Genomic DNA, 20,476 nt, shown 5'->3' on the forward strand with positions numbered 1-20,476 from the left:
TTATTAGAATATATTGCTATAATTGTTCTATTTTATTAGTTGTTAATCTATTACTGTGCCTAATTTATAAATGAAATTTCATTGTAGGTATGTATGTATAGGAAAAAGCAGTGTGTGTATGTGCATGCATTTGTATATATAGAGAGAGGGGGGGAGAGAGAGAGCAAGAGAGAGGAACAGAGAGAGACAGACAGACACACACATGGGGACAATCCAGTTTCAATGATCTACTGTAGGTTTTAGATGCATCCCCTACAGATAAAGGGAACTACACTCTATGTTCTTATTTCTATACTTCTAAGTACTGAGTATACAGGGAGGGGCAAAAGTAGGTTTACAGTTGTGAGTAGGCAAAACATAGAGTTTATTCTTGTACTATTTATTAATTGTTGTGATATTTTCTATACAAACAACTGTGCTCAGTAAGTACTGTATTTCTGATTAAATGATGTTTAGATGATACATTAAATTAGAATACAGAAAAATCACACTAGTTGTGTTCCAAACCTTTTCCTTTGAAGACTATGTTTATTTATCTCCTTAAAAAAACATATGCACACAATTTTAGCCCTGGCTGGTGTGACTCAGTGGACTGAGCACCAGCCTGCTAACTGAAAGGTCACCAGTTCGATTCCCTGTCAGGGCACATGCCTAGGTTGCAGGTCAGGTCCCCAGTTGGGGCTGTGTGAGAGGCAGCCAATTGATGTTTCTCTTACACACTGATGTTCCTCACCCTCTCTTTCACCCTTCCTTCTCCTCTCTCTGAAAAATAAAACCTTTTTTTTTAAAAACACAATTTTAAATGGGAAAATAGCATAATCAATAAAATATACTTAAAAAATATACTTTGCTGAAGTACACATGTGAAAAGACAAGTAGAACATATTTAGAAGAAAAAAATGATCAGATTGGTCATGGTTACCAATTAAAAACCATGCTCTAGAGCTCCCTTTTAAGTTTGTGTGACCTATTCATTTTTGGGTTACAGACTGTAATCCATTCATCAAATATTTGCCCAAAACAAGCTATGGTAAATTATATGTGTATTATATTATTATTCAAACATTTTAAATGAATTGACAGTTGAATTTCTGAGAAGAGGGAAAGCAAGTAACCTTATTCTCACTTAAAGAAGAGGTAATAATTGCAGCAGTTGCTCTATCTGTAATTCATAAACCAAAACCAAAACTTATAATTTATAAGCTAATAGGAGTAAATTTATTGCCCATCTGTAGGTATAATTTTATTCTGGTTCACAACAGCAGCACACCATATTCCCAACATTCTAAGTAGCTCTTGGCCTGTACTTTGAGCCATCCTAGTCAAGTCCCGCCTTACCAGAGGCTCCAGCTGCAGAAATAGCTCTTTAATACCAGAACTGGATTCTAATTTTTTTTAGAAGCCAGGCAAAATATCCAAGCATTTTCAAACAGTTGCACAATTCTTCAACATTTTTGAGGAAGCAGCCGTCTCAAAAGCAATGACCTTCTGAGATGTACTTAAAATGGCTGTAAGCCTTAAGTCATTTACAACCAGGTAAGAGGATAAGGAAGGAGAGACATGAAGATTTACTGGAGGCTTAAAGTCTAAGAATCACTCAAGTACTTTTTTTCTCTTCAAAAAAAAAAAAAAAAAAGTCTTAACATTGCAAGCAAAAATGTGGCAAGGGAATATAATAATATACATATTTTTAGTTGAGAAAATAAATCCTAAAATAGAGACAATATAAATTTGAATTAGGTATGAACAGAAAAATAATCAAAATGTGTTCTATGGGACTAAAATTAGCCAAAATACTACATTAATTACCTCAGAATCCAAATTGTATCACTAAAAGAAATCACTGAGGTAGCAGTCTTTATTCACTCTTACGATACATTTTTTAAAAGATTTTATTTATTTATCTTTAGAGGGTAAGGGAAGAAGAGAGAGAAAGAAATATCAATGTATGGTTGCCTCTCGTGTGTCCCCTGCCAGGAACTAGCCTGCAACCCAGGCATGCGCCCTGACTGGGAATCGAACCGCGATACTATAGTTCGCAGTCCCGAGCTCAATCCACTGAGCTACACCAGCCAGGACTCTTATGATGCATTTTATGAAAACTCAACAACTCTTTCTTAGTACATAGCTAAATGAAAACATAGTTCTTAAAAATTATATTCTACGATCTATATCACTGCAGGTAAATGGGCAATTATTCAATAATGTTGCCTTGATCAAATAAAATTAGTTATTAAAGAGAAAAAGAAAAATAATCATTTATAAGTATTCCAAGGGGGAAAAAAGTTCATTGGAAAAGTGAATCTGCAAGATTCTCTGCTGTCTGAAGAAGGTGGCTCACCACCACAACTGCCACATGACTAACTCCTTTTATCTGCAGTTACGAGCTACTCATAAAAGATTAAAGAATAAAATGAGTGTCAATAAACTGTCTTCAAGTCCTAAAATGATAATAAGCATGCGCTCTGGGTTCAACGATCCTAATGTTGGCACCTATTTGTCATTTGATCTTGAGAAAGTTTAACTTCTCAAAATGTAGTCCATCTACATCAGGATTAACCTGGAAATCCAGGAAAGTAGAGTCCTAGGGTCCACTAAATTAATATCTTTGATGACAGAACCAGCAACCTCCATTTTTAATACCCTCTCCAAATAATTCTAATGCTCAATAAAGGCTAGCAACCACCAATATATCGTAATGGTCTTAATATAGAGGACTAAAATTATAACTAACAGAAAATTAAAAGCATATTATTTCCTCAGCCTTTTACCACACACTACTGACTTATTTCTGTGGCTACCAGGGAAATCAACAGGTCCATCACGGGAGTAGATAAAATAATTAGATAGTTCTCTTTTATTTAAAGCAGGGGTGTCAAACTCATTTTCACTGGGGGCCACATCAGCCTCACAGTTGCCTTCTAAGGGCCAAAATAATTTCAGGACTGTATAAATGTAACTACTCCTTAACTGGTAAGGAGTTAAAATTACATTTGGCCCTTTGAAGACCACCACGAGGATGATGTGGCCCCTAGTGAAAATGAGTTTGACACCCCTGATTTAAAGAAAGCTAATCCTCTATGTACCTTAACTTAATGCTAATCAGTTTTCTGTATCACACATCATTTATTTCATCAAGAGTTTTAGAAGGGAGATCTCAGAACAACTAACTTCAGAAGTTGTTACTTCAGAAGTTCCTTAAATTTATAAAGATCATAATTTATTTTCCCCCAAAACATGATATGTTGTTATATAAACCTACACATATTATAAAGTTGTTAAAACTTATTCAAACATGAAAGTTTCCCTTAGTGCTTCTCTTTGGTATAGGTTTAGCCCTACAATCCTAAAATAACATTTATCTCCTGCTGCAGAAACCAAATGTTTAAATCAGTATTTAGAATGTTGAATTTGAGAGGATGAAAATTTTCAACACAGCTCAGTCCAGTAACATGCACTTTTAGTCTACTCCACTAAGAAAAACTCAAAGATGAACAAAACACTTACTCAAAGGACTTGTAACTTCTGAAGAGAAACAAAGCCATTTCCAACAGACTTTAAGGTAAAGGCAAAAAGTATCTTAATTGCTTTAATTAAAATGTAAAGTGTGTACAAATGCAAATAAAAAAGTAATTCGTTTGAACTGAAGAAAAATGGAGAAGGTGTAACAAAAGAGGCAGCACCTGAGTTGGGTTTTGATGACAAATTAGTATTTCAACTGTCAAGAGCTGAAAGACAGAATGCATTCTTAAATGGAGGAATCTCAGAAGTGATGATATATATGTAGGGTCATTATAAAAGTTCACAGTAGGTATAGTCATGAAACACTGACCAAGCTCTGCAGTTGAAGTAGAGAGCATATGTGAAGGGAACTGGGCATGGAAACTTCAGAACAGGAATCTAAGAGACATTAGAGCCAACATAGCTGAGGAGTTTAAACTCTGTTCAACAAAAAATGAAGAATTTTCAAAGGTTTCTAAGAATGTAAATGAAGTGATTTTTTTAAAAATGTGAACTAAAAAAGAAAAAGTGTCCTTAATTCTTTCCTATCATTAACATGATTAACAGGTATTCAGGAAATAAGAAAAACTATTACAATAATATTGGCAAGAAAGACTCAAGAAATACACGACTGAGTTAAGATTGATAGGATATAATATAAAGTTTGACAAGGAAAAGTCAAAGGTAATCTCCAACTGAATAATTAAAATTGCAAATACTATTGCCCAAGGTAGAAGAATATGTTGTTTGCTTTCATTACCCTTAAATGGGTCGAAGTAAGGAAAGATGAATTTGGTTTTACATATGAAATTAAGATGTTATAATATATATCCAGGAGGCATTAATTTAAATGAATATATACTTTAAGATATACTTCAAGACCAAAAAGACCATCTAGGTATCACCTGCAAAGATATGAAGAATAGGTGGAGCAATGGAAATGGCTGTAATGAAGCAAAGTATGCACACCATCCAAGAATAAAATAGAGCTAAAGGAGAACTAATTCATGTTTCAAAAGTAGCATAAGAAGAGTAGTAAAGAAAAATCAAATAATAAAAAACTAGGGTACTACATACAATGTTTCAAAAGCAAAAGAAGAGAATTTCAAGAAACTTAATGGTCAACAGCACTAAAATACTGCAGAGATATTAGCAGTACGATGACCCTAAGAAGAAACCACACAGTTTAGAAATTAGGTGATCACTGCAGATGAAACATTAACACTTCTTTTAATTCAAGGTAAACATTTTAATAAGGCAAAGGCATTGTAACTTTTAGACATTATTAAAAATCCAAAAATCTTCTTAACTAAAGAAAAAAACTAAATAGAAAAGCTAATTTTCAAATAAAAATGGAGCCAGATCATGGGATAGTGCCTTGAAACTTATTCTGATTAAATAAATCTGTAATTTTTAATGTAGTGCTTTCGAAAACAACTGAAATAGCATTTGCATTTGCAAAGTATGTCAGAACCAAGTTACTAACTTTAAGGAACTAACAAAGACTCACTTCCTTGACCAAATTTTAGTCCTGCTCCTCTGAGCCCTTTTCGACTAGGCCTAGAACTTAGCCCCCATCCTGTCTTTGGCTGCCTAGTCCACTCTTAGCAAAAAAGGCTGCCAAATCACCCTCCTAACCTTGATAGAGCTGATCAAGTTCCTCATACCCCACCTTTGATGAATAACTCTTTGGCCTGCCCTTGATGTCCTCCTCTTAGTAATTTTCCCTCCACTGATCCCCTCACCCAGCTCCTTGGCATAACTCCCCAACTGTCCTTGTTAAATCTGGATTTAAGACTAATCTCTCTCCCCTATTGTAATCCACTACTGCAAAGTCTTCTGGGGTTTTTTTTTTTCATTTGCTAAATAGAAAATTATTGTTCTTTACATTTTTTGAAAAAAATCTCCCATGATAGTAAGACATACTTGTTCCCAACAAATAAGGAATGAAAGGGGTGGGAGTGGAAGAGAAGGTTCATGAAGCTCATCTCAGCTAGGGCAAACTCTTGGAGCCAGTGAGCTCTGAGTAGCATGTGGGAAGATCATGTAAAATGGGCAGCTATTCCTGGGTTGAAACACAAGTGTTTACCTAACCTGTTCCTGGAGACTTCTGTCATCATGAGAAAAAGCAAGTACACCCTGGACTTTTTTGATCTAGGCTTCCCCGAATTAATAGGATTGGAGGTGGGGGAATCAAGAAGGAGAAATTAAGAGCCTTAAGAATACTGAACATTCTGGTCTGCTGATTTCTGGGATATGTTGAGGTCCTTTAAGTGGTGGATCAGACACTCTACTTCATTCACTCTATAGATCTCTAATCCCAGCTCCTTGGTTAATCTTAAAATATGATTTTGGGCTGGTTCAACATAGAATCCTCCGAGGTCTACATATTAACCATTTGGTTTCTAATGGTGTAAATCCTGCCTCCCCTATGGTCCTGGGCTTCCAGAACCACATTCAGGCCTGTATCATGCAGAAGCTTGGCTGCTGCCGTACTTGTTTTGTTTTCTGCTTTATTTCCAACACCTGGGAGACTGTCTGGCATGTAGACATCTTCGATAAATATTTATTGCTGTAATGGGAGAGCCCAATTCCATCTGAGGTGTAACCCAGACCTGGGGATCCTATGATCCTTGACAAATACTTCCCGTATATAGCTATATGTACCTCCCTTTCTTTAATGTGCCTCAAGTTTTTTGTTTTTTGGGTTTTTTAAAAGACTATATTTATTTATTTATTTGAGGAAAAGGGAAGGAGAAAGAAAGGGAGAGAAATATAAATCAGTTGCCTCTCACACGTGGCCCATAACCCAGGCATGTGCCTCAACCTGGAATCAAACTGCCAGCCTTTTACTCTGTAGAACAACGTTCAGCCCACTGAGCCATGCTGGTCAGGGCTATGCTGCAGAATATTCAGGGAAAGAGTCACACTCTTAGCCAATATTAATAAAAAATAGTTCATTACATAATCACAAATGAAAGCAAAAATTCAGCAGAACAGCCCTGGCTGGTGTAGCTCAGTAGATTGAGTGTGGGCCTGTGAACCAAACAACAGCAGTTTGATTCCCAGTCAGGGCACACGCCTGGGCTGCAGGCCAGTTCCCAGCAGGGGACACACAAGAGGCAACCACACATTGATATATCTCTCCCCCTCTCCTTCCCTTCCCCTCTAAAGATAAATAAATAAAATCTAAAAAAAAAATTCAGCAGAATATCCATTAGACTGACAACTTAAATACTAATATAAGTTAGAGTTTACAGTAGTGTAAAAAGATTCCCTGATTTTTTATGTACAAGTTTTAAAAATAGCTTTCCTTTAAAAAATAAAGACAAGGACACTGAAAATAATTTATGTCAGAATTTATCAGTCAGAACTTCTGATAACAATGATATGAAATAGATGGAAAAATAGTTTGTGTATAATTAGTAGTCAAGTTATAAGTTACATAAAGCAATAGATACAAACAGCACTTCACACCCAAGGTCCTCTATTCAGTTAACAAATCTTATTTAAGGCTTGACACAGAGAAAGAAGGAAAGAACTAGAGTCTCTATGATTTAAGAGAGATGACATGTATAATACAAGAATGAAATGGTTAAGTTCATTGAAGAAGGGTACAAAAAAGGTGTTAAGTCCTGGCTGGTGTAGCTCAGTGGGTTGAGCGTGGGCCTGCGAACCAGAGGATCGCAGTTCAAATCCCAGTCAGGGCACATGCCTGGGTTGCAGGCCAGTTCCCAGCAGGGGACCCACAAGAGGCAACCATACATTGATATTCTCTCCCTCTCTCCTTCCCTTCCCATCTAAAGATAAATAAATAAAATCTTTAAAAAAAAAAGGTGTTCAGAGTTCAGAGGAAGGAGAGATGATTTCTCATAAGAAGGCAAAAAAGGTTTTTTGAAAACACAGGGAAACTTGATTTAAGTCTTCAAAGATGACCAGGATTTATAGAGAGAAGGAAAGGAAAAGGCATTCTAGTATGAAGAAATAACATAAGCAAAAGCCCAGTGTAGGTAACTTTTCTTTAACCATAAGGAAGAAGAACAGAAGTTAACACTAAGGCCTGTGTGGTGGTAGATTGAAAAATGTCCCTCAAAAATTCATGAGCCAGGTAGCTCATTTGGTTAGAGCATCATCCCAATATGCCAGGGCTGCAGGTTCAATCTCTCCAGTTAGGGTACATATAAGAAGCAACCAATGAATGCATAGCTAAGTGGAACAAGAAACTGATGTCTGTCTGTTTGTCTCCCCCCAATCAATAAACAAATTTTAAAAAATTAAATAAAATTAAAAAAATTCATGATCACCTGGCACCTCAGAATGTGACCTTATTTGGAAATAGTAGAATCTATGCAGATATAATGAATTAAGGATCTTGAGGTAAAACCATTCTGGACTGAGGTTGAGCCCCAAGTCCAATGACTGGTGACCTTATAAGAAGAGAAAAGGACACAGAGAGACACACACAGAGAAGGCCATGTGAAGATGAAGGCAAAGATTGGAGTTAGGCTGCCATAAGCCAAGCAAAGCCTGTGGTCACCAGAAGCTGGAAGAGGCAAGAAAGGATTCTTCCCTAGGTCCTTCAGGAGGAACATGACTGTTAACAACTTGACTTCAGCTTCCAGAACTGTGAGAGAGTAAATTTCAGTTGTTTCTGGACAACCTGGACTTCAGACTGGTATCTTAAGTAGAGGACAGAGGGGCTGTCTTCTGAGACTGAGTCCTAAACCTGTGGTGTCTACCCTAACCCTAAAAAAACAGTGTCAGAACTGAAATGAATTATAAGACACCCAGTTGGTGTCTGCAGAGCACTGGAGAATTTCTTGGTGTGAAGGAAAAAAACCTACACATTTGGAATACAAAGTATTCAGTAAGTAGACAAAAAAGAGTTTTCCTTTTTAGCTAAGTACTTAATGCTCCAGCATTTCATTTTTACATTTCAGAAGGAAAAAAACTACTGACAATAAATTTCTTCTTTACAAGCATATCCTCATATTACCAGGCAATTACATAAAAAAGTGAACAGAAAACAATGAAATGTTATTACTTACAATGTGTGACTCCAGCCAAAGTTTGGTAGAAAGTGGGAGTATCACTATCATCAGTGAGGGTCACATATACACCTCCAGACAATAGCCAACGAGAGAAAGTAAAAGCATCTTTGTTTAGAAAAAGCCAATTTCTAAACTTTTCATAGTTTACCTTTTCACCCTAAAATTAAAACAAGAAAACACAGTTTAGTCAAAACTTAAGGTATCTTACTTAGAACATGCACAACTTGAAATCTGCAGTTAGTTGACATTTACCTACAAAGGAAGAATTATCTAACTAACACTATAGGCTGTAATCTTTTAAATCAGCTAGTTTAAAAAATAATTGCACTTCAGAAGTTTCATTTGCATGAAATCCACATGCTAATTGCAACTTACTTTGTCAATTCATTAAAGCAGTGCATTGCTACTAATAAGCCATATTTTATTTGCTAAGGTATGTCCTGAAATCAGTAAATTGCATTTCTTTTAATATTAAATAAATCCAATTATCACTTGCCTTATCCCTCTTTCTTTGGCACTTCAATCTGTCAGAATTAGCATATTTTAATTAAATATATATATGAAATTTAGGTGCTCTTTTAAATTTCATTGGCAAATTAAAAACAACTATATGAGCCCTCAACCAGAAGGCATCAATGAAAACTTGTATTCACAAGTCAAATAGAATACAAAAAGAAACAAGCAGATTTCTACTTAATGCTTTCTTTCTTTGCTAAATCTTTCTTTGCCATGCTAAATCTCTGGAAAAAACAGTGCCTAGGCTAAGAATAAATATCACATACATAACTATGCAAGTCAATCTCTTTGGAAGACAAGAGGACCTAGGTTGAGTGGGGGCCAGATGCTGTCATGAGAAAAAGGGATAAGCAACTCACATGGAAATACAATGAAGAATGACATTCAACAGCCTAACAGCTCTAATTCTAATAGAGATATAAAGGGATACAAATAATTTACAATCTAAAAGAAATATGGTAGAAATAATTCCTACATTGTTTAGTAATACTCTACTAGTACAGCAATATAATTAGCTTAGTAGTTTCCAAACATTTAACAGTGTAATCCAAACACTCAAGACAACAATGAGTCTGGTATTTCTGAATGGAAGAATATGGCATTAGACTTGCTACAGAGACATGTGAGGACATTGACAAAATGTTTAGGAAATAGGGATCATAACCATATTTTTCTTTACCATATGTTTAGTTTAGAAAGAGTGTTAGCAGTATAAATTCCACACGCTGATGCTCATTTTCACACGTTAACATCTCTGACATTGGAATAAGTCTTAAAATCAGTAATATCCTTAAATTATAACTGGCAGTTCAGATGTTGTTATAAGATATGCCTTATGTACCCTAAGAAAGAAAAAAGCTGCCAATTATAAAAGTTTACTTCTACCAGCTTCACATATAGGTAATATTTATCGAGTATGTACAATGCCCTGAGCACCATTCTTAATATTTTCATATTAATTTAATCTTTAAAGCAACTCTCTATAGGGAAATGCTATTATCATCCCCATTTTATACATGAGAAAACTAAGGCACCAAAAAGTTACATAGCCTTGGCATGTGTGACTTGGTTGAAATATCATCCTGTGAACCAAAAGATCACAGGTTTGATTCCCAGTCAGGGCACATGCCTGCCTAGGTTGCAATTCAGTCCCCTGTCCAGGTAGGTGTTTCTCTTGCACTGATGTCTCTCCATGTCTGTCTCTGTCTCTGTCTGTCTCTGTCTCTCTGCTTCCCCCCCATCCCCTCTCTCTGGAATTAGTAGATGTATCCTCAGTTGAAGATTAAAAAAAAGTCATATAATTTGTCCAAGGTCATATACAGTAGCAGAGAAAGGAATGAACCCAAGTTTCTGTATATAAGCTATATACCACACTGCCTGTTTAATTTAGTATAACACAAAGTAACCTCTGAAATCCACCTCCTCATCTGGATCACTCCATATAACTACTAGCACCAAAAACCCCAACTGTCAAACCTGAGTTTTTGTGTTTTTGAATCATGGATCTCATTTAAAAAATGAAGCAAACAGAAAGTCTCTTTTTGTAAATTGTCGTTTAATAGTAGTCTAAAAAATTCCAATACTATAAAACATAATTAAAAATAAATGGAACCTGAAATTGATACATCTTTAAAAACAATATAAAACATGAATTTCTACTTTAAAAATCAACTAAAAAAATTATTCAGTAAGGAAAAACACCCCAATACAACTTCTATGTAGATTTCCTTAATAACATCTGTCAAGGATAATAAAGCCAACACAGAAAAAGCAAAGACCCCATCCCATGTCACTTAAATTCAGGTGCTAGCTCCATATCTTTTAGCTAAAGTGCATCTTTTTATAGTTTTGGGGGGCTTTTAAGGAGTGCAAAAAAAAACCACCACAAAGCATTGTTGTAGAAGGTCCAAATAGGCCTATTCTAAGTAAACTGATATTGAAACATGGTTATTTTAAAAACTAGAGTCTCAGATACAATCACCAGAAACATTACTCAAATTACAGCAGGTAAATACATCAAACAGCTGAATCAGATAAAATTAACCCATTTACAGTATTGGGTTTTTATCACCCATAAGTATCTAATGATTTACATAGCCTTACACATAAATATTTCAAAACTTTTACCTTCCATTTCTTTGATCTTTCCCCTTACAAAGCTCATGTCCTTCATACAACACTATCTTAGCTTTGTTTTTTGGTTTGGTAATAATTACTACCTGGGTCATTCAGATACCTCAACTGGATTCTGTCAAATCTACTCAACACACAAAAGCCAAAAGCCATAATTTTATGATCCTTATATTATAATAACCATTGCCCTTACTATAAATGCAATTCTAAGTATCTCAGCATCATAATTTCCTCCTGAATACACTCCTAGCATCCTGACTCCAGTGACTTTTGAACTCCATAGGACCTACACCAATGACCTACACTCTACATTGCCACATTTAACAATCATTTCTCAGTGATCAGAGGTCAACTCACTTGACCATTCAGTTTGACATAAACACTCCTTCCTCTTAAAACATTTTTATCCCTTGGCTTCCAGGACACTCTTCACTTTTGCCTCTCTGCACAGGCAATTTCTTAGGCTCCTGTTTTGGATTCCTCTTCATTTTGTCAATCTCTAAACAATGGAATACAGTCTTTCTTCCAATCTGTTTTCTACCTATAAGCCAACAAATCCTTTCCCCTGAACTCCAACTTATCATGTCAAAAAGCATAGCTGACAACTCCACTTGAATGTCTAATATGATTCTCAAATTTAATTATGCTCTAAACTTCTCAATACTGAAGCCCCAAACCCCTCCTTCAGTAGTCTTAGACAGCTCAGTTAATGGCAACTCTTTTTTTTACTAAATCAGGCCAAACACCTTAGTCATTCTCTTCTCTTTCTGTCACAGATCCTGTCAACCCCACCTTCAAAATAAATGCAGAATCTAAAAACTTATCATCATCTCCCTGCCACACCATGATCTTAATGGCCATCACCTCTTACTGTTATCATAAGTCAGTCGGAGTACTGGGAAGTCTCTGCTCATTGGCCACAATGGCAGCATCAGGGGTTCTTACACTGAGCACGCTGAAAGCTGGAAAGATGAATAGATAAGGCTAGAGCATGTCAGAAGCTAGAAAGATATCTTGGTTAGGGGAAAAGCCCTTCCTTCCCTATCCCTGTAAGAACTGCTGGCCTGAGCAGGAAGACAGAGATGATCTTTGAGAAGGGAGTCCACCATTCTTCCAGGTTGTACAGGACCTGAATAAACCTCATTCCTTTTGCACCAGCACCTGCCTCATTAGTTTGGCTTTTGTAGCGATGGGCAGCCAAACCTTTGTTTTTTGGTTTGGTAATATTACCTGGGTCATTCAGATACCTCAACCGGATTCTGTCAAACCTACTCAACACACAAAAGCCAAAATGACCACGTTTAAAAAAAATAATAAAAACACAACTCATGTATTCCTCTGCTCAAAACCCTCTAACACTCCATATCTCAGGGTGAAAGTCAAAGAACTCACACTGTTTTACAGGGTTATAACCCTGTAAAATATTGGCATTCCATGCCACCCCGCCCCCCAACCTCTGTAACTTCATTTCCTACTACTCCCTAGCTCACTCTATTCCAGCTAAGGTGGCCTCTCGGTTATTCCTTATACATGTTAAGCACACTCTCACCCCAGGGTCTTTGCTGTATTATATTCTCTTCATGAAAAGTGCTTGCCCCAGATATCTGGTTTTATCTCTCACTTCCTTTAAATTTTTTGTTCAAATGTCACATTATCTGACAAGTCTTTCCTAACTATTCTATACAAAATACTGACACTCAGCCACCTCCTCCCTATTCGCCACCTATCTCCCTTACTCTATTTTATTTTCCCCCCAATTATCATCTAGTGACCTGCTTTTGTACCTAAATTTTATTTAAGATTTTATTTAAAAAAAAGATTTTATTTATTTATTTTTAGAGAGAGTAGAAGGGAGAAAAACATTGATCTAGTTCCCTCTCATGCACCTCCAAACGGGAACCTGGCCTGCAACCCAGGCATGCACCCTGATTAGGAATTGAACCAGCCACCTTTTGGCTTGTGATAAGATGCCCATCTTACTGAGCCACACCAGTCAGAACTGTGCCTAAATTTTAGTGAAGTAGGTGGCTAACCACATTTAATTCCCATCTATAAAATGAGAATGTCTTCATAAACCTTTTTAAATGAAAAAAATTAACATTTCCCCCTCAAATGAGAAAAGAATACTAACACATTTGACATCTCTGAAAAAATTATAATCATCTAGCCTGAAAAGATTAGATTATCTTTTTTTATGACCAGGAAATGTTTGTTCTTAGAGGGAAAAAAACATACCTAGCCTGATCTGTCTTGAAATACTGAAATATTATTACAGCAACTTCCAATCAATATGTCAGAACCAAAAATGCAAGCAGCCAATCCTTTTTACCAAATACATAGAAATACTGAGTAAAATGTAATACCATAACCAGTACCCAAAAACTACATGACCAAGCTCAAAAGCAAGAAAGGGAATGGTAAAAACTAAAGCCAGGGAATCCAAAGAGATATTAGAACTAGGTATATGCATATGGTTACAGTATTGACAATCAATGCCTACATAGTTAGGAAGGTAAATAAACTGAATAAAAACTCCCTGAACAAAACCATGAGCAGTGAAGAACTGTCATATCTGAAATGAAAGTAGGTCAAATAGCCACCCATAAGAAATCTTACAGCACTGAGTGCCGCAGGAAAGGTTCAGGAACTTCTAAAGGATTTTACTCTACCATCTCTAGGGATTTTTCCCATATGAATAGACCTCTAAAAAGAAAAAAAATTTTTTTCTCTGTAAAAGATACACACTTTCTATTGTTTAACTTGTATACAAAATAGGAAATTTATGAAAAGAGAAAAAATAAATTTTTAAACATAAATTTTTCACAATGCAAATCAACTAAGTAATAAAATAAACAATAAAATAGGCCTTGATAGGGCATACAGGTACCAGAATGGCTCAAGGCAAATGAGTAATATACCTATATGCCCATGATGAAAAGCAATGGCACTACAATGTGAGCAATGCTCAGGTTTCTATAGGATTACCTGTGCAAGCATATGTGTGTTGGTGTGAGAGTGTGGGAGTATGTCATCTTATACCATAAACATAGAGAGCCATCTTTACAGTAGAACTGGGAACTTTCAGATTCACAAATATAACAGTAGTAGGTGTCATTACCTTTGACCATAAAACTCTGTTGAAACACCAACTGTTAAATTCAAAATTTCAAGAATACGTGCACGTAAACACATCTATTCATCCTAGCTAAACTCATTATACAGCTTAGAGTTAATACGTTGTCAATAGGTAGAGATGAAATGCAAATCTTTAAATATACCTCCGAGAAACATTTCCTAAGTGTATCTGGGACTTTACCATCCACCACATGGAGCATTCTTTCCATTTCTTCCCGTGTAACATAACTTCCAGATTCACTTGCAAAAAGACTAAAAATGTCTAGAAGAAAAGAAAAATAAATTAATCTTATCATAAATTAAATATAACTTGGTGGAAGTGGGGAAGAAAAAGTTAGCAACTGAGTGATTATTAGTCCCAAGCACTTTATAAACACATTAACTTAATTTATTCCTTGAGAAAGCCCAGCAATGCAAATTAAAGCAGCAATGTGGTATCTTTTCAATCAGACCGAGTTTGCAGAAATGTTTAGGTGTGACAGTACAAAGAGTTAATAATGTGGGAGAAACAGAAACTTTTATACACTGCTAATGAGATTGTGGATTACTACAACCACTTTATAGAACAATTTGCCAAAATGTAGTAAAGATGAAGATGTATGCTAGAAATTCAGGGTCCAGGCAACTCCACTTCTACCCTTGAGAAACTCTCATACATGTGCATGTCCATGAACAACAATGTTCACTGGAGTATTGTTTGTAATAGCAAAATTTAGGGAAAAAAGATAAATGTCTATCAACAAGCAAATAGGTAAAGTGAGATACAAATAAACACACACAATAAAATACTATATAACAGTAAAAATAAAAGAAGTAAGTGTTTCAAGATGGATAAATACCAAAAATATTCAGAAAAAGCAAACTGCAAAATAATCTTTATTATTTTGTACCATTAAAAGTTTAAAATCTGCAGAAACAGTTGAAGATATGTTTAAGGATATGCAAAAATGTCATAAATGTATAAAACCTGTATGAGAAATGAGACATCACCAAAGTCATAAGGATGATAATCTCTGTAAAGGGAACAGTGGGGATGAGACCATGGAGTGATATAAAGAGAGAACCCCATATTGGCTATATTTCATTTCTTTAAAAACAAGATCTAGGTCAAATATGATATAGTGTTAAGAAATAATAAAGCTGGTTGAGGGTACACGTATGCATGCTTAAAATACTAGTATGGGTTGAACTCTATCCCCAAATGAGGTATATTGAAATCCTAACCCCTGGGTACCTGTGAGTGTGCCCTTATTTGGGAATAGAGATGACAGGATACCCATTCCTCTGTAGGCCAGGTGGGTACCACTGTCTGCCCTCACACCCTATGGTCAATTCCTTTAAGGAGACTATATATTAATGGAAGGCTAAGACCATCTGTTACAGGTTGAATTATGGTACCCCAAACCCGAAGATGATGAAGTTCTAACTCCAGTACCTGGAATGGGGGTCTTTGTAGATATACAGTCAAACCTTGGTTCTCCTGTGTCTTGGTTCTCAAACAATTCTGTTCTCAACCAGGTCGTTCATGTAAAAAATGTCTTGGTTGTCTAACAAACTTCAGGTCTCGATTCTCTACCCGACAACACTTTCACATTCATACCTGTTATAACCAGTCACCTGTCTCTCAGGCCACAAAGGAGATTCGATTTTCAAACAAATCGCTTCTCAAATAGTTTTCCAGAGAAATTAAGTTCAAGAACTGAGGTTCTACTGTAATCAATTTATGATGACATCATTAGGATGGACCCTAATATAATGTGATTGATTATAAGATAAGACAGTAGGAAGAAAGTCATGTAATGAGACAGGCAGATTAGAGTAATGCAGCTGTAAGTCAAGAACTGATGGCCATCCCCAGAAGTTGGGAAGAAGAAAGGATTTTTCCCTGTAAGTTTCAAAGGGAGCAAAGCCTTGCTAATATCTTAATTTTGGACTTCTAGCCTCCAGAACTGTGAGTTAATACCTTTCTGTTGTTTTAAGCCACTTAGTTCATGATACTTTTGTTATTTCACCTCCAGGAAACTAATAAAATTTTATAACAAAAATGAAAAAAATTTAAAATAATGTGTTTGTCTTTGTGACTCAAAAAAATTGTTATTTTTAATTACTGGCTGCCTAGAGACAGAGTATATGTTTGTTGGTAGAGGGATGCTATTGAAAAAACTAGGATCACAGTCATATTCCAGTATATAAAATTGGGTTTATGGATATGTTCATTATCTTGGTTGTGATAATATTGGTGTGTGTGTGTGTGAGTGTGTATATATTATATATATATATATGTATGTCTCAAAACATACCAAAATGTACACTTTATACATGTGCATTTTACTATATGTCAATTATACCTTGATGAAACTGTAAAAAAGGAAATAAATGCATATCCTAGGAAACACAGATAGACAATAATCAACTAAGGTTATCTTCCCTTTAGTGTTTAGAGAATAATTTGCCTGCTTAGTAGGATTTAAAAGTCATGGATGAGGTTCTATCCCCTTCTAGGCTTAGAAAATTCACCTAATAAAATTAAATCCTGAAATTAAAGTAAAACTATTAAAAATAATTAAACTTTTTAACAAGAATCTGCATAAAACATTATCAAGTAAGTGAATATTTGTTTTCATTTGCGAAGAACAGACTACTAAAAATATACCAGAATTTTAAAAATAACAACTTTATTAAGATATAATGCACATTCCTTCAAATTCATCCTTTAAAAGTATACTACTCATGCCCTGGCTGGTGTGGTTCAGTAGGATAAACACTGGCTTGCAAACAGAAAGGATGCTGATTTGATTCCCAGTCAGGGCACATGCCTGGCTGGGTTGGGGGCCAGGTTCCCGGGTGGAGGCATGTGAGAGGCAGCCGATTGATGCTTCTCTCAGGCATCGACATTTCTCTCCCTTTCTCCCACCCTTTCCCTCTCTAAAAAATAAATAAATAATTTAAGTATAAATAAAAATAAACATTAAATAAATAAATAAAAGTGTACAATTCAGGAGCTGGCCAAGCAGTTCGGTTGGTTAGAGTGTTGTCCCAATATATCAAGGTTGTGGGTTTGATTCCCAGTAGGTGCACATACAGGAAGCAACCAAAGAATTGATAAATAAGTGGAACAAGTACATCTCTCTCACTCTCCCTCCCTCATTCTTGCCCACCCTCTCTTTCTCCCCTCCATCCCTTCCTCCAAGATCACTTTTTTAAAAATGTGTAAATTTCAATGTAATTTTCACCACTATCTAATTTCAGAACATTTTTATCCCAAAAAGAGACCCCATACTCATTAGTAGTGACTCTCCATTTTCCTCTCCCCCCAGCCTCTGGCAATCATTAGTTTACTTTCTGTTTAAGAATTTGTCTAATCTAGACATTCTATATAAATAGAATCATATATGACCTAATTTGACTTCCATGTATCATTTAGCATAATGTTTTCAGGTTCATTCATGTTGTAGCATGTACTGAGTTGGCCAAAAACTAATCTTGAGTTCATGGATTAGCTTGCCACATAATCTCGTTTCACATTATTGTAAAGTGTGCACATTACATCACCTGTCAAAATTTACATTAAAAATGGAACGTTTTTGTTACGTTTAAGTAGAGAATCACATGTAGAAATACGCTCAAGTTTTTTTCATTTGACTTATGTGGAACCCAAACATCAAGGTGATTAACATATCTAAGTTGGTGCAAATGATTTTCAACACCTGATTTGGATTTTTTAAAAAAGATTTATTCTTAGAGAGAAAGAGAGGGAGGGAGGGAGACTGGGAGAGAAACACCAATGTGTGGTTGCCTCTCATGTGCCCCCACCCCACTGGTGACCTGGCCCACAACCTGGGCATGTGCCCTGACTGAGTAGGAATCAAACCGGTGATCCTCTGGTTCACTGGCCAGCACTCAATTCATTGAGCCACACCAGCCAGGGCTTATTTGGATACTTTGAGTACGTCACCTATCTCCCTTGTGGTAGAACACTAATTGTTCTCAATTAATGTCTTGATTTGATCGCTATCAACTTCAGCTGGTCTACCCAAACTGTGGAACATTGTCCAGCAAGAAATCTCCAGCAAGAAACCTCACAAACTACTTTTGACATGTTTTGGTTTTTTTAAAAGATTTTATTTATTTATTTATTTTTAGATAGAGAGGAAGGGAAGGAGAAAGAGAGGGAGAGAAATATCAGTGTGTGGTTTCCTCTCATATGCCCCCTACTAGGGACCTGGCCTGCGACCCAGGCATATGCCCTGACTGGGAATTGAACTGGCGACCCTTTGGTTCGCAGGCCAGCCCTCAATCCACTGAGGCACACTAGCCAGGGCACACTTTTGACATGTTTTATCTGTCACAGCACCTTCTCCACAGACTGTACACATTGTTTCTGCATTTCACTTGTATTTTATCTTTCTTAAATAAAGTATACAATGCCAAAAATGTTGCTTATTTTCTTCTACCTTCAATATTAAAACAGCTATACAAAAATTCATCAATTTTGATTTTTTTAATGTGTGCTGCTGACAGCTGTCACAATCAAATCTAACAAAATTGTTTCAAATGAAGTTAAAGACAGCTAAGCACTCGCTACTAGAGCCATTGTACAGAAAACAAAACAAAAATGAAAACTTTTTGGCCTATCCAATATCAGTACTTTATTCCTTTTTATTGTTGAATAATATTCTATTATATGGACATAGCACATTTTTGTTACATACAGTAGTAATGGACACTAGGGTTCTCTTCATTTCTGACCATTATGAACAGAGCTGCTATTAACATCCATGTACATTTTTTTAATGAATACACAGCTGACCCTTGAACCACATGGGTCCACTTATACTGATTTTTATTTTTCAATAAATACTTGTACAGTTTTTCGATCCACTGGTAGGAGTCCTCGCACACAGAGGGCTGACTGTATACATTGATCTGTGCCATTTTATATAGTGGACTTGAGCACTATATAAATCCAGAGTGGACTCTGGATTTTGTTATCCGTAGGGGGTCCTGAAACAAATCCCTTCCAGATAACAACGAATAGCTAAGTTCTGAGTGGGTCAAAAGTTATACATAATTTTCAATGGCATGGGGGTTAGTCCCCCTAATTCCCACATTGTTCCAGGGTCAACTATATGTTTTCAATTTTCTTTGGTGTGTAACTAGGAGTGGAACTGCCGAATTGTAAGATAACTTCAGGTTTAACAAAGGTCTGAGGAACTCCCAAACAGTTTTCTCAAGTGGCTGCACTATTTTACACTTCCAATGGCAATGTATGAGGACTGTAACTTTCCTACATCCTCTTGGGTATAAAGTGGGGTCTTACTGTAATTTTAATTTACAATTCCCTAATAACTAATTATGTTGAGCATTTTTTCAAGTGTTTATTGGCCACTTGTTTATCTTCTTGGGAAAAATGTCAATTCAAATCCTTTGCTTGTCATCAGAAATCTGAGGTAAAATAATTCTGCACACACATCTATATGATCATTTTGAGATAATAAAAGTACTTACATTTTGCTTTCTCTTCATCTCTGCCTCTTGTAAGAAGGACGAGTCCAACTATTAAATTATTGAAGTGCAGTCCTTTTGATGTTCCACCAAAAGAACAGTAAATCACCTATGAGAAAATGATAAAGCCAACCTCAGTTGTTTCAGTTGTTGAGGAATTTGAGGCTGATTAACACCTTCAACAAATCTTGTCTCCATCAAACAAGGCCCTCATAAACCAGTGAAATGATGTTCAGCTTCCCCTTTTTCCTCTTTTACACCTTGTTATTGTACTGAGCCAAGAATATGCTGCATCTATTCTTTTTTTAAGATTTTATTTATTTATTTTAAAAATTATATTCATTTATTTTTAGAGATAGAAAAGGAAAGGAGAGAGGGAGAGAAATATTAATGTGTGGTTGCCACTCACGTGCTCCCGCACTGGGGACCTGGCCCACAACTCAGGCATGTGCCCTGACTGGGAATTGAACCAGCAAACCTTTGGTTCATAGGCCATGGAGCTACACCAGCCAGGGCCTGTGCTGCATCTATTCTAATGTACATATACCACTGGCTATCATACTGAATATGTATTCTCTCTCTTTGGAGTCCTTATCAAGGTCCAGGAAGATAAGCATCTTTTCCTTCAATAGCTC

At 36.1% G+C, this 20,476-nt stretch overlaps 1 protein-coding gene across 4 annotated transcripts in view; it reads right to left on the reverse strand.

The window, feature by feature from the left end:
• Positions 1–20,476, reverse strand: part of USP32 (ubiquitin specific peptidase 32) — a 119,700-nt gene that overhangs the window by 60,809 nt on the left and 38,415 nt on the right. For all 4 annotated transcript variants that reach the window (XM_053655710.1, XM_053655709.1, XM_053655711.1 and 1 more), the window contains exons 3-5: positions 19,845–19,950; positions 14,480–14,598; positions 8,550–8,709 (exon numbers count right to left, since the gene is read on the reverse strand). In XM_053655710.1, the coding sequence (XP_053511685.1) occupies positions 8,550–8,709; positions 14,480–14,598; positions 19,845–19,950 (385 nt within the window). The remainder of the gene's footprint in view (positions 1–8,549; positions 8,710–14,479; positions 14,599–19,844; positions 19,951–20,476) is intronic.

Source organism: Artibeus jamaicensis, unplaced genomic scaffold (genome assembly GCF_021234435.1).
Source record: "Artibeus jamaicensis isolate MK-2021 breed Jamaican fruit bat unplaced genomic scaffold, CSHL_Jam_final contig_1998, whole genome shotgun sequence".
NCBI lineage: Eukaryota > Metazoa > Chordata > Mammalia > Chiroptera > Phyllostomidae > Artibeus > Artibeus jamaicensis.